The following is a 15,487-nucleotide window of genomic DNA, read 5'->3' on the forward strand; positions in this document are numbered from 1 at the left end:
GGATGAGGATATGCGCTTGCGAAGCTCTAAGCAAGGGGAAGAGTGTCCACTCAAAGAAGACCTAAGATCTTTAATGAAACATATCCCACATCCCCACACACCATGTGGAACCAGTCCACAAGCGACGAGAGCGGAGGGTAGTCTCACCACCGCAATCACCATACAAAAAACCTGTCTACCAAGAGACCTCACCACAAATTCAATACGCCCAATGGCGGCTATGGACACACTTGGGGAGAAGGAGAAACAGGCTTTTAATGAGACAATACAAGTCATAACACCATCCGAAGCAACACACGGCGCAGTGAAACTGGCCGAGTCGCAGTCTTCCGGAGGGGAGACTGGACAAAGCCTTACCCGCGACCCTGTACAAGCTAGGAAGTGTGACAAAGACCCAAGCATTGCACTGGCCTCCAGCAGTAATGCGCTCACGAAGTCCAAACTGAGCACAGTGTCCTCATCAACAAGCACCGATGGTCACAAAGACAATGCTGAGTGCATACAGCAGCAGCAAAACACAGAAAACAAATACATTTCAGTTCTAACAAGCAATGCGAAGGCACAAGGCCATGTTCCCACTGACGAAGACACGGCACAAGTCTTGTCAGATCAGATAGGGACACCACCAGAATCATTAACATCTATCGGTGAAGCCAGCAAACCTCTAACAGATCAGAATTGCAAAAAGAGATCAAGAGACAAATGCATAAAAAGCATTAAGAAAAAGCCACCACTATATAAAAAACAACAAGCTATCAGAGGCAGCACGACTCAAAACCTAACATACACAAGACTGCGGAAAAATCATTCGCTACGAATTTTGACTGACTTTTTCGAATTTCAGCCACACACAAAAATCAATATGTGTGACGAAATCTCTGACGCGGAAATGCTCGCAGTTGAGACTGACTTGCCACCCCCGGCAAAACAAAGAAAACGCGAGCATACATGTAAAGACTTCCCCAACTTACCAACAACGCCTGACTCTCATCATGTGGAAGCAATGGAGCCGCGAACTACGGAGAAGCCAGATGAACTTAACAACAGAGAAACAGCCTCGGAAACGTCTGCTCATAGTGGAACTCAACCTCTGAGCAATATTCAGGATCAACAAGACACGGAAAAACAAATCACAGATGAGCAGCAAACAATACAAAGTCAGATTGGGGATGAAAACACCGCACTGAGCAATGATCTCTTACTTACCAAAGACACCCACACTAGGTCTCCTTTGGCACAAGAATCAACACCAATGATCACACCGTTAGGACAAATGGATGGTGCACCAGGAAAAACAAATTTATCCCACTTCCCAGGAATTGATAACGGCGAAAAGCCTACAGAAGGCGATCGACAACATCTTGCAACCCCCAAGGATTTAACAGAAGCACAGTCTAACAGCCTAACAGATGCACAAGTGCTTGAGCTCAGAAAAGTGACCACAGAAGTAAAGACAGCTACAGACGGACATACAACACAAGATTATTCACTCACGAAATCAATCGCCTTCGCGAAAACCAACAGCACTCCTAAAGATAGGAGGGCGTCTTTAGCGAAAGAAATCACATCCAATACACAAGAATTAAACATATATCGACCACTGATAAACACCATATCACCCATAAACACAGAGAATGCTAGTCATTCAACACAAACACCAAGCAAGCGGTACTCTGCCTCCGGGTTAACACATCATGAAAACATGAGTCAGCAAACAATACACACATCACAAGAGATGAACACAAAGAAAACGGATCTTCAAGGCATAATGTCAGTGATTACTATTGCCCTGAACCCTTTCTGCAAACTTTACGAAACAATGCAAGAAACAGTGAAAGACCAGCAGGTGATGTTAGCTATGATCCTCACAAAAGTATTGTACTTGGAGACCTATATAACAACAAAAGAAAACGTTCTAGAGCCAAAAGACAAGTTGGATACGCAAGGTCCACTAAAAAACAAAGGCGCAGCCTCACATCTTCATGCTCAAACACAAACAAGGAAAGAACATACCGCATATGAAACTGGAACACAAACCAACATAGTTATTGACCTCACAGAAGAAAAGCGTGCCAGTGACTTGAGGGCAATGCAAGGTTCAGTGCAAAACCAAACTGACAAACTCATTCTTAAAGGAAAGTCGCCGTTATATTTAACACGCCAGGCCTCCAATACACTGTTCGTTCTAAACAAGACGCCTGCAAGTAATCAGGTTGGAAAAGATAAAAATGAGCTTATTTACTCTATTTTCGACATGACCAACGGCAAAGACAAACTGAGTCTTGAAAACCCGATGGCAAATTCGAACCACAACCTCTTCACGAAAACAAACATCAATGCACCACAAAAAAATACATCAAATAACGACAGTGCGCATAGAAGACAAGTACAGGCAAAAACATCGGCCACCGACAAAAAAACAAGCCAGAAGGCTACAACCAGTAACAACATCAAATATTCTAAGTCGAATGAAATAATTGAAAAACACAATGGGCCTCATTACGACCCTGGCGGAGTGGGTTTACGCCAGCGTTATTCGCGGCGGACCCGTCCGCCCTACTACGAGATTCCGTAGCGCCATGGAGCGTTTTCCGCCTGGTTTTTCCGGGCGGAGAAATCCATGGCGCTACGGGACCTTGTCGTTAATTACGCCACCGTATTTTGAGGTGGCGTAATTAACGCCTTCCCCACTCCCATTATACCCTATGGGGCAAAAATGGGAATGGGGAAGGGTAAAATGGGGGATGGGGATTTACCGCCCCGCCAAAGTCGGAATGGGGCGGAAAATCCGCCAACCCCCATGGCGCTATCGGCAGCTTTCCGCCGTGCTCCATGGTGCATTTTGCACCGCGATTTCCGCCAGGGTCGTAATGAGGGCTCAGCGGCAAGAAACTATTTGTCTGACTCCGACCCAACAGACGCACTATTAGATCTTAGCGTCTACTCTGCTGACGACTCTTGCTCAAGTACAACACCTGACCAACTCAAAAATAAGGCAAGATCTCACCATAAAAATCAGCATACTTCCGCACCCCCGGGAGCAAGCAATAAATCTGACAAGGAGCGTGACTTCGAAACCCTAGAAGAAAAGCGTAATCGCCTAGAATATCACTTCAAATCTAATGAGGCAGAAAAACGCACGAAAACAACAAATAAGACACCGAAAACGGCAGACAAAGAAATAACCCAGAAGAAATCAAAAATTGACAGCTATAGACAAGAGAGGGGCAGGGAATGCAGAAAAGAGCAAGCAGAAAGATCTAGGCAAAACAATAAAATCTCATCAAAAAAACAACAAAAAAAATCGGAACCGTCATATCAAGTTGCACGTTCGATCTCCTGTGGTGCTCAAAACAAGGCAAACAATAGAAACACAACGATAAAACACCAAACGAGGGATGCAGACATTAGAAATGACGGAAAAGAAAAAAAAAATAGACCAAGTCCCTGCACTCAGGCAAAGCACAGGACTAAAAAACAAGCCTCTGGAGAGACGCATTATAATCCTAACAAACGCACAAACTACAGATGGATAATAAAGATGTCACAAAGACGTTCAAATATCGAGGACCTTATTTTGAATAGAAGAACTGTCATGACCATATTCAGCAAAATTGGCGAGTTACGCGAAATTCACACGGCAGACATAAAAATTGTGGAGCCATGGCACGACAGGTCGGGAGCAATCACTTTACTCCATGTAAATTCGAACACAATATACACAAAAATTTTAAACCAAAAACCTGACATCTACAGACAGGGATTCCACACCGAGGATGTCTCAGTCCAGCTCCCACATGGAAGTCCTGAAGCTCTATCCCGTAGACGACAAAGCACCTCAAAAGATAGACATGAGAACCCCAGACAAAAGTCTCCCCTAAACCTAAAGGGGAAAAGAGAAAATCAGAAAAAGTCAAAAATCAAAAAAAAACTAGTCAACCGAGAATCATATCCAGATAAGGATCAAAATACCATACGCAGGGATGAGCAACAAAACTCAGAACGTAATCCGAAAACCCAATACCCAAAAGAGAGAAGTCGGAATAGAAAAGAACAAAGTTCAGACAATAGTCATAAGCTAAACAATGAAAAGGAACACAATCAAAGATCGAACAATCCAAGGGAGGGAAGTCGAGATAGAAAAGAACAGAGACCAGTCAATAGCCAGAAACTAACAAACACAACGGTCCCAAAAACACCGGAGCCACAGAAGTGCGCACAAACAAAGTTAGACACATCTCGAAACATCAAAACAGGGCTATGGGCTTGGTTGCCCAAAATGCTCGCAAATCATCGGACTCAATAGCCACCCATGAAAGGAGATCCATCTACATGCGACACGTCAAATGAAAAGCCGACACGACTCACCCTATGCTCCTGGAACACCAGAGGTCACTCCCACCTAACGATGCCAGGTGGCCCAAACTTAGGGGAATACGACATCATTTGCCTACAGGAAACGTGGCTTCAAGCAACCCCAAGATTGGAAGGATACCAAATCATTCTAGTCCCGGCCATCAGAGGAAGTAAGGGGCGCCCAACCTCAGGATTGCTGATAGCATGTCGCATAGGAACTAGAATGCAAATTGAAAAAATCTTACTGACAAATCAATTACTGCTAGCAATTGTAATCTCCGTGCAGGTTCAGAACAACCAAAATGCACAAACCAGAAACGTAGTCATAGTTAATGGCTACTGGAACCCAGCGGCAATAACAACAAAAACATTCATCGATCTGTGTGAGAACCTATTTGTAGCTGCATTGACTGACTATCCCGCAGCAGATATCATCATGTGCGATGATCTAAACGCCACTTGTAATGAGTCAAAAAAATCAACAACAGTAGCACAACAGGCTTCAGCACACAGAGGGAAAGAATGGCTAAAGTTCTGTGAGCTACATGGTCTTTATAACCTAGACGCTGCACTTCCAGCATTAGACAGGCCACCTACGTGGGAGCGTCCACCCGCAACAGCCACTATTGACTACATATTTGTATCGCAGTCACTATTACCAATTACTGAAGCATTCACGATACATCGCACGTCCATGAGTGACCATTACCTACTTGAAACAGTTTGGTCCTTACCCAGCAAAACAAACATGTATCATAACACTCAAATCGAAGCCAATCCGCAAGGCCTAAGACTAAGAATAAAGCCTGCAGAGATCTGCGAAGTAACAAAGAAATATATTGGAAACAAAACTTTAGTGGTTGCTGATGGAATAAATTATCAACCATTACTGATTCCATACATGCATCAAAAACGAGGAAACGGATTAGCCTCTGACCAAAGTTCCAAACACGTCTTCAACATGGAATTAGTGGAGACAAGGCGTAACTACAGAAGAGCGATAAGAGAAATACGCAAGTCCCCAAATACAGACATCATACATGCCACAAATGCCATAAAGAAAAGGTACAAGAATTGGGTGAAATTTCATCGACACAAACTATATCAAGCGGATGCTGAGAAAATAACTAAAGCTCTCGTCACCAACAACAGCCGAGAATTCTGGTCTCTAATAAAGGACGCAGATAATACATCGAATAATCAGATTCTAAATAACTTCAATCAAGCAACTTGGATAACGCATTTCACCAAAGTTTTTCAATCAGCCTTACGCACACCTGATAAAGAACAACAAGTATCTACAGTCCCTTGGGTTGAATTAGAACAAGAAGATGACATCGTGAACATCATCACCAAACTAAAAAACTCCAGGGCACCAGGCCCAGATGGGATCTCAAACGCAGAGTTAAAAAGTCACCCAAAAGAATGGGCAAGTCTAATGAGTGTCATATTTCGGTGCTGCACAGAAACTCAGTCCATACCTCACTCTTGGACCAAAGCGATAATTATCCCAATCTACAAGAAAGGCAATATGAGTAATCCCGAGAACTTTCGCCCAATTGCCCTACTGGATGTAATAGGTAAGGTGTATGCTTCACTCCTAATGTCCAAATTCCAAAAATGGGCATTAGGAGCCAAGTGCAATGACCCCTTTCAATCAGGATTCAAGAAAAGCGCAGGTACAACTTGTAACATCCTACTATGCAGCACGCTAAAAGCAAACGCATTGCAAAACAAGCGACATCTATATGTTGTATACATTGATTTCACTCAAGCCTTTGACCGAGTGGAAAGATTAATATTATGGGACAAATTAAAAGCGTGGCAATGTCCCGAGGAGCTACTTGCTCCAATCCAAGCATTACATTGCGACACCTCAATGAAAGTGCGTTTGAATCACAATGGATTGCTATCAGACGAAATCCACAGCAATCGAGGTGTAAAACAAGGATGCCCGCTAGCCTCTGCACTCTTCTTGACTTACATTGGCGACATTAACTGCATAAATGAAACAACTAGAGCATTTCCGCCAAAACTGGGGCAAACGCAGATCGGGCACCTCCTGTACGCCGATGACTTAACCATATTCGATCAGACGGAAATAGGTCTGCAGCGAAAACTCAATGCGCTCCAAATCTACGCCACAAAAAACCATTTGGAAATAAATACGAGTAAAACCAAAATCATGATTCTCCAAAACAATGGTAACAAACAAAGAAATCAACAAAGAAATAAGTTCAAATGGCATTTGGGTGAAATCAATCTTGAGATCGTTGCCCAATGCAAATACTTAGGAGTACTAATGGACAGCTCTCAAAAAGAAACAGCCATGCAGACAGAACTTTATGCAAAGACCAAAAAACTAGCTGCCCAAGCCAAATTTGTGGACGGCAAATTTGGAAAATTCTCCTTAGTACCAACCATCAATTTCTATAAAGTGAAAGTGGTACCGACAATCACGTATGGTGCAGAAGCAATGCCCACCTTGCCAACAGGTTTGTGGTCTAAGTTGGAAGCGCTGTTTTGGCGCACAGTACTACATCTTCCACCGTCAGTATCAGGGTCAGCAATCAGGCGTGAACTGAGTCTAGTATCGTTAGAATGTACAGTCCTCTGCAACTCCCTCATGTTGTACAGAAAATGTCTAATTGCACACAATAACGAAGTCTTTAAGCTACTAAAATGCGAAATGAACAGCAGAAAATGCAAAATGCTAAACGATTGGCAAGACAAAAATCAACTAATTCTGAAGATCATCGCATGTGAAGATCAGGAGCTCATAAGCAATCCGTGCAGAATACTAAAAAAACTAAAAGACAATGACTGGGCTATGACAATAGATAACGCATCCAAACTGAAACTCACTTCGCATCTCCCTGGTAACACTCTAAAAAGGAATGAGTTACAAAGATATGTCAATCAATGCCCAAGTAAACATATACGAAATGCAATCCTGCGTGCACGGCTAAACTTGTACAAAACAAGGGAGATCCTACACATTCGCGGACAAGTTACAACAAATGGATGCCGCTTCTGTAAAACCAATTCTGACCCTCCAAAAGAAACACTAAGACACTTAATCATGAGCTGCTCAGCCACAGCTAGTATCAGATCACAATATCTTGCACCTATGGCAGGGTTTGACATTTTGGCAGAAGAAGCGACATGGTGGGCGCGACTAATAGGAGGAGAAAGAACAACATGGCAAATTGCAATGGCACAAATGGTCCGACACATCGAAAACAATTTATTAAATGAAAATGAAAAATAACAGACAACCGAATCAGATGAAACGAACGCTGTAATAGAGACTAACTGCGCGAACTTAACAACAAAAGAGAGCAAAAACCCTGACAAAGCTTCTGACGACAACGATGATGATAGAACCTACAGTCTGTATTGTAAAATCTTATTTTCTTTTTGATCAAACAATAAAAAAAAAAAAAAAAAAAAATATTATAAAATGTGCTGCTGGCATTATGTTTCCATTGAAAACCACAAGGTTGACGTCAGAATAAAGCATTCAGGCACTGCGCACAGTGGCCCTCTGGTGAGACATGAAGTGTGGATTTTTAGGGCCTCCTTTGGAATATAGTGTAGATGCTCACCTGTTAAAAAGAGCAGCCCAGGCATGCTAGAACAATGTTTGCTGTACCCTAAAGATATTATTTAATGGTCCCTTTTAATATATCAGTGTTCAAAGTTCAGGTTGCTTAGGTATGTTGTGTTGTTATAGGATTTTGTGTCTTGATTGTTTTCCTCCAACCAAGGACCCTTATTCAGTGCAGGTGCATCTAAACGTGGTATGTTATCCTAGTGGGGTACAATGGACCAGTAACCATAACAATGAAAGAGTGGAACTCAAGAAAGGCAAAAATGAAAGACTGTAAGACTAGAAACCACGCTGTGTCCATTTATGCACTAAAACCTTGAAACACCATCCTCTCTCACACAGCCTTGCTCTCTCCTGCCCTTCAGAAAATAATTCAAAGGGCATCTCTTCAATGAATATTTCACTGATGCATGATACCTTTTTACAGTCCCTCAGCGTATTGCCACTTGATCAGGTGACTCTCCTCCTGCCTCTTTGGCCTGTTCACTTCTATCTTTTATTTTCACACTCACTTGTCTAGCTCCCTGTTGCTATCCAACTGAGTTTCTGCTTTATAAGACCCTTACGAACTATATGCGCAGCAAAACATGGGGCTATTAGGGTAGGCAATATTTATTATTGGTATCTGACTGTACACTCTTTATGTTACCACTGTTGCATGTTATGTTTGTTAATTCTTGCGTTCTATAGCATGGCAGGTAGCGTGAAGGATCCTGCTTTACCCAGCTAACTAAAAAGAAAGCCTTGTTCACCCCATGAACCATACGCCATCTCCTCTTACCTCCCAATGACTTCCTGCCAAATGAAGGTTTTCCCATTCTCCTTCTGAAGGCAATGTTTCTTTTTCACAACATTGCATTTCTCATGATTCCACTGAAAAGAAATCTCCTGATATGGATCAATTGATCACTTTATACATAGCTAGGACACCAAACACTATCCAAATAATGATCTAGTTCAATGACCCTAAAATTGCATTTTCAGACAACCCACTCCATGAAACAAATGTTCTTTTATCAGAAATGGAGGCAATGCAAGTGATGTAGAAAATACATTTGTGAGTCAGGAGGATTTTTCAAGAAATTGCAATGCTTGTGGCCATTACGCTAGATTTAGCAAGGAACAATAATGCATCCGTAGCACCGTTTAACCTGACCGCAATCTCCCTTGCAGTGACTGTGTGCAGTCAGTGAGCTTAAATGATTAAATGAGCAATTTAAAAAAAAAAAAAAAAACAGGCACAAAAATATATCAGCAACTCTATTTGAAGCATAAAGGTTTATTCACACGGATTCAATGTACCTGCATATGGTCATGTCGATGTTTTTTTAATTTTAATATTAAATAAAAAACTGAAATGTGCCATGATTTGGATTTTGATTATCGCTCTACAATAACTATATGCAAATTAATGTTTTGTTTTTTTTTATTTTGTTTAAAAAGGGACCAATGCACACATTTATATTTCTGAAAGGTAGATGTGTGACTCTGATTCGTCGTTCCTTCCTTCAGAAGCAGGCAGAGGTCAATGTGTCTTCCAGGCATCAGACATCAGTGTTGCAGAGTCTAAAAAGGAAAGACAGACAGAAATAACAGTTATGTTTTATGGGATAACCCAACATAGGCAGTAACTTGATAATGGACCCCTGCATATTGCATACCACAGCTCCATTCCCTCCTCTGTGGCCCCACTAGCTCTCGTTTTTGGTGCATTGAATTCCTGGATGCAATGCCAGATCCAGTATGTACCAAAGACCTCACAATGATGTGATTTTGCTTTCCACTCATACGTCAAGAAATATTAAATATAATGGAACAATTTGCTTCAAATCCAGTATTATTTTCCCATAAATTGCACATTTTATTCTTTTGAAGTTAACATGCCCAAGTGAAAAAATGTCTATCTACAAAATGTCAGACACCACAGTTCTCATAGGAACACATAATGTATTGTTAGTTAAAAACAGAACAAGAAAATCGAGCAATGCAAGTGATAGCTAGATTCAATTAGAGACATCATAACACTTTTTTTCTTAACAATGGAATTTATTCATTTAACCACGTTTTGATAGTAATAGTTATGCCAGTTCTGTGTAAGCCATTTCCATGCTCTGACTCAGTCAAAATAGATAGCAACATCTAGGGCCCCATCATAGAAAGGGCAACATCATTACAGTTGATGGTGAGTGGCATAACACCCGAAGGTACAATGCTGTCCATCACAGAGAAAATTGATTACTGGCAGTGCCAAATTGTGGCTTTATGGTAAAATTAAAGCCAAAATGAATTACAACTGATAATGCCCTTTACAAAAGAGACTAATACCCAAACATGGTGCTAGTTATCACTGGAAATAATACAAATAAAAACTAGCTGCCACTACCTGCAGTGTATGCCAGAAGGGGTCCCTTAAGCCTTCATTTGAAGATTTTGGAAATGTGAGTACCTCTGAAGTGTTATCGCTATCCCTGAAGTTGATTTTCATGATGGGTGAAAGAATGTTATTTATTGCTACAGAGACATGTTAACACCTATGAGTTTAGGATTTTCTGTAGCATTATTTTGACACTAGTGGAAATGAAGTACTGCTGGGAGTAATGTTTAATTGAGAAACCACCGGGATTACAACCAAATAATGGTGCCCAGTCACAAGACTGAGATTAAAATCCGAAGGTCAAAAAGGCCCTTCGTGACTTAATTGTACCCTCTTCTAAATGAAGGAAGGGTTTGGGTAAATATAGTGGGAGAGCATTGAAGGAAGTGCAGGTGGCACCACCCTGCAAACAAAACACGGGAAGGCCAGCAGTGGCTTTAATTAGTGCTGACATTTTAAATACCGGTTTTGTGACATTAATCAGTAATAACACGTTTTCTTTTAAGTATTTTCATATGTGGTAGCCTTTTTGTGTGCTTAAAGGTCTTGCACCACTCATACATCCCTCTCTCTCACATTAACCCCTCCTTAGCCCTCAACAATTTCAAAACCAACATTAGCCAAGCACCTAATTAAATAGGCTCCCCCCCAAAAACAGAAACACCATGAACACCAACACAAGCCATGGTTCAGCAACCCCCCCATCACCATCAAACACGAATCCAGATTCCTAAAATGAGCCCAGCAAAAGAGCACATGACCCTCCACCAGAAAAACCCTCAAAAGACCACTGATCCACATAAAAGATGGCCAATGTCGCCCTATACATAAATAATGGAGGGCCTATATACAAAGAGGGATACCATCGGGTATATACACAAGCCATGAATGTAAAAAAATCCTCTCTTATGTTGGCGAACATTCAAAGCATACGCGTGTCGCCTAGTACATGTGGAATAAATACAACTTCATTTTTAATGACAAAGACGAAAGTAATATTTTATAAATATATATTTTTTATTTGTATTTAATAATGAAATACATATTTTGTATAAAAAACATACATATAATATACCATATATGTTCCATCCTCGAAAACATGTCGACATTCGTGGAGAAAGTGCTTTGTACCTTTGTACCATCATTACCTTCGTATATACGAGATACCATCGATTTTCTATCAAAAATAGACGACCTTCCATGGCAATCCATATATATACTTGCAACCATGGATGTGGTGTCTCTTTACACTTCGATTCAACACAATGATGGAATACAGGCATGTCAAACTTTCTTAAACCCTCGTTCCCTTAACCATATTCAGCATTCCAATATGATATGTGAAATTATTCATTTCTGCTTACAGAATAACATCTTTATCTTTAATAATGAAGTGTTTCTCCAAGTCCAGGGCACCGCCATGGGCATGACATTTGTGCCATCGTACGCAAACCTCATGATGGGACACTGGGAAAAATCTACGGTATGGCCAGAGGAAAATGAAAATCACACCAAAAACATCATCTTGTGACTACGCTACATAGATGATTTGTTTATTATTTGGAACTGTACTATACAATCATGGAAGGCATTTGTGAAGTTTTTGAACATTAATATTTTACAATCTCAAATTCAGCGGACATCACAGCCGACAATTGATTGTATTTTTGGATGTGCAAGTTCAAATCATTGGACAAAAATAGTGTGTGAATTATACAGAAAAATTACAGGCACCAACATTCCCCTTCACACCAAAAGTGCACATCCAAAAAGTCTCTTATGGAATATCCCATATGGAGAATTCATCCGAAAAAGATGCAGCTGCAGCGACATTGTGTACTTTGACCTAGCCTGCCAAGTTACAGATCAAAACTTCCTACAACAGCAATACCCAAGGAAGGTGATTGAAAGATCATATCTAAAGGTACGAAACATGGACAGACAGAAATGGTTGAAAACACAGAAATCCATCTCGAGTAGTGGGGAAGAAAACAACATTACTGGATTAATTCTAACCTTTAGAAGCCATTCTCAAATCATCAAGCAAATTATAAACAAATACTGGAAAGTACTAAAGGCCGACAAAGATCTAGGCAGGACTTTAAATGATCATCTGTATATAACTTTTTGCAAAAGATACTTCCATAGAAGATATATAAGTTACCAGTTATATGGTTCCTAAAAAAACTGGTGAGAGCACTAATTGGCTCTCCGTTGGTGGAAATGGCTTCTCAGAATGCAGCAGATGTAAAATCTGCAAATATGCACAGAACTGCAAGAGTTAATTTCATCCCATTCTAAGATACCCCATCCACATTCAGAGCAAAATCACATGTGAGTCCGAACTAGTTGTCTATGTCCTGAACTGTCCTTGCCTTAAGTGGCATGTTGGAAGTACTAAATGCAAACTTAAGGTGCATATATTACAACATGTACGAGCCATTCTTAATAAAGATTGCGCATATCAAATGGCCAAACACTTCTCAGAATTTCATGATGGAAACCCCAAATATCTGAAATTCTTTGGTATAAATATATAAAGTAATAGGTGTGCCTAGAGGTGGCAATGCCGAACAATTACTTCGACAGGAAGAAACAAGATTTATTATTGACTTTGAAAGTAAGAATCCTGTCGGCCACAACGTTGACGAAGAATTATATACCTTTTTGGGAGTATAACAGTTCCATCTATGATAAAATAGATACAAATATCTGTATATCATGTGTAGTGGAGAACCCTGTCTTTAAAGCATGAAATTGGATTATATGAACAGCCATGAATTCAAATGAAGCTACTCGTCTGGAAGATCTAACTAGCTTAAAACTCTTCTTTTCCAAATTGTAGATAAGTATCAAAATAACATATGGGATCAGATTACTATAGAGGTTACACTTGTCCCTTATCACTCCTATTTCTCCTTTTTCCTTGTCCTTATCGGGTCCCAGTATTTTAAAATTTCTATTGGTGTATTCAGTTGTATGGACATTTTGCACACATGTTCTATATCACATCCTTCATGCCAAACTTTTCTTGGGCTTATACTCTGTTGGTATGATTAAGGTTATCATTGTACATTTGCACAAAGTTGTTGGAGTGATCGGTTTATGCCATGTGTCTGGGATAAATCATTTGTTTTATCGAGCAGGATTTATACCAATGTCGAATTATGTCTTACTGACTGTGTTCCCAAACCCATTAATAACATGGAGTGAGTTGTTTACATATGCTTACTGAAATGCATTATGCACTTTATCTAATAGATATAGAGACACAATATCATTACGCACTTTATGGTTTGCCAATATAAGCATGGGATTGCAGACTTGGTAGGAATGCAGTGATTATTGTATGCTTATTTGACTGTGATTCATTATTTGTTAGCATGAGTAGGATTTATACCGATGTCAATTCATATATTCTATCATTCTAATGGAGTTGAGCCGTTTACATATCTTTACCAGAAAGCACTGTGCACTTTATAACTATAACAAAAAGACATTGAGGTTAATTATTGCCATTCAAGATTGGTGTGCCGCCAACGATCTTTGTCTTAATGCTAGCAAGACACAGATCCTCCTCATTGGCACACCATCACCTTCCTTTCCCCTCACTCTCTGGCCGGCCTCCCTTGGCCCTCCTCCTATCCCCACTTGCGAGGCCAAGAACCTTGGTGTCACCTTTGATTCCACACTCTCCTTCTCTGCCCACATCGCTGATGTATCAAAAAAGTCAAACATCCTACTGCACCTCCTCAGAGGTATTCTTCCGTTCCTCTCATTCCCCCAGAAGCTCACTGTCTCCCAAGCTCTGGTTCTCTCTAAATTGGACTATTGCAACAGCCTCTTTCTTAATCTACCTGCCTCTACTCTCCGCCCTTTACAACTTATCCAGAACAGGACTGCGAGTCTTGTCCTTGGCCTCAAGCCCTGGGATCGTATCTCTCCAGCTCTGAAATCTCTCCATTGGCACCCAGTGGATGCAAGGATTAAATCCAAAACCCTCTGCATTGTCCACAAGGCTTTCTGGGGCCTGGGTCCAACATACCTTCAGCTATCCCTCCGCAAATACCTCCCATTTCGAGCACACCGCTCCTCTACCTCTAACTCTAACTCCCTCAGGGTCAGTCGTTTCTCAAAGAAACGAGCTGGGGGTAGATCTCTGTCTTCGGCTAGGGCCTCCCTCTGGAACAGCCTCCCTGCCACTCTAAAACTTGAGGAGAACTATCTCCAGTTCCGAAAGCACCTCAAAACCTTCCTCTTTGCTTCTGCCTTCTCCTCCCCTCTCTCCTCTTGATTCTACTCTCCTTCGGCACCATGCACCTGGCCACCCTCTGTCCCCTGGGCCCAGGTACCTGCTCATCTTGCCACCCTCACGCACTGCCTCCGGGCTACCCCCTGCACTGGGGTCTGTATCTGTACCCATACAGCCCTCCCCTTTTCTTCCTGCACTTTCAGACCTACATGGCCTGCTGCCATAAACCCAGCACTTGCCACTTGCTGGCTGTACTCCCATTGTTTATTGCCTTTTTATTTATTATTTTATTATTATTTTTGTTTGTTCCTTCTCGCTCTGCACTCTCCTTTTGTTCCCCCTTCCATGCACTTCTCCCCCTTCTCCCTCTACCCTACACTTGCACGTTCTCAATGTCACTGAGCCTAGTAAAATCGTGTTTTTATGTTCTCCCCTGTTCCCCTTCCCTTCCCTTGCGCTCTGAAACACTTGTGTATGAGTGCGATAGAAATAAAATATCAATGTCAATATTTTATCATTCTAATGGAGTTGAGCCGTTTGCATATCTTTACCAGAAAGCACTGTGCACTTTATTACTATAACAAAAAGACATTGAGGTTAATTATCATAGGAATATACGATGCACTTTACGTCTGATTAAGGTTGGCGCAGAACTATCGGAGTGGCAACAGTAATAACATAGAGTACTATTTTCTAAGTATTGGAATATATTAATCCCAGGTCCTTGTTGCATTATAGAAATAATTTTTTGAAAGAGATATGTCAAACTCTAATAATTGTGTATGGCGCAAAATGATTATGAGAATGCACTGGCACTTTACTTCTGGGAATACCGGCCCCGCACTGTGTCAATGGAACAAGCCATAACACCGAGCGGAACCGGGCATGCATC

The 15,487-nt window shown here is 41.2% G+C and overlaps 1 protein-coding gene across 2 annotated transcripts in view; it reads right to left on the reverse strand.

The window, feature by feature from the left end:
• The window catches only part of LOC138513746 (C-type lectin lectoxin-Thr1-like), a 634,248-nt gene that overhangs the window by 430,669 nt on the left and 188,092 nt on the right, over window positions 1–15,487 (reverse strand). The window contains exon 7 of one of the 2 annotated variants that reach the window (XM_069628830.1): window positions 9,229–9,535. The exons of the other annotated variant lie outside the window; for it this stretch is intronic. Coding sequence (XP_069484931.1) covers window positions 9,514–9,535 — 22 coding nt within the window. The 3' untranslated portion in view covers window positions 9,229–9,513. Of the gene's footprint in view, window positions 1–9,228; window positions 9,536–15,487 lie in introns of those variants that run through there. 2 annotated transcript variants of the gene reach the window in all.

The sequence above is a fragment of the Ambystoma mexicanum genome, chromosome 12 (genome assembly GCF_040938575.1).
Source record: "Ambystoma mexicanum isolate Mex_15411 chromosome 12, UKY_AmexF1_1, whole genome shotgun sequence".
Classification (NCBI taxonomy): Eukaryota; Metazoa; Chordata; class Amphibia; order Caudata; family Ambystomatidae; genus Ambystoma; species Ambystoma mexicanum.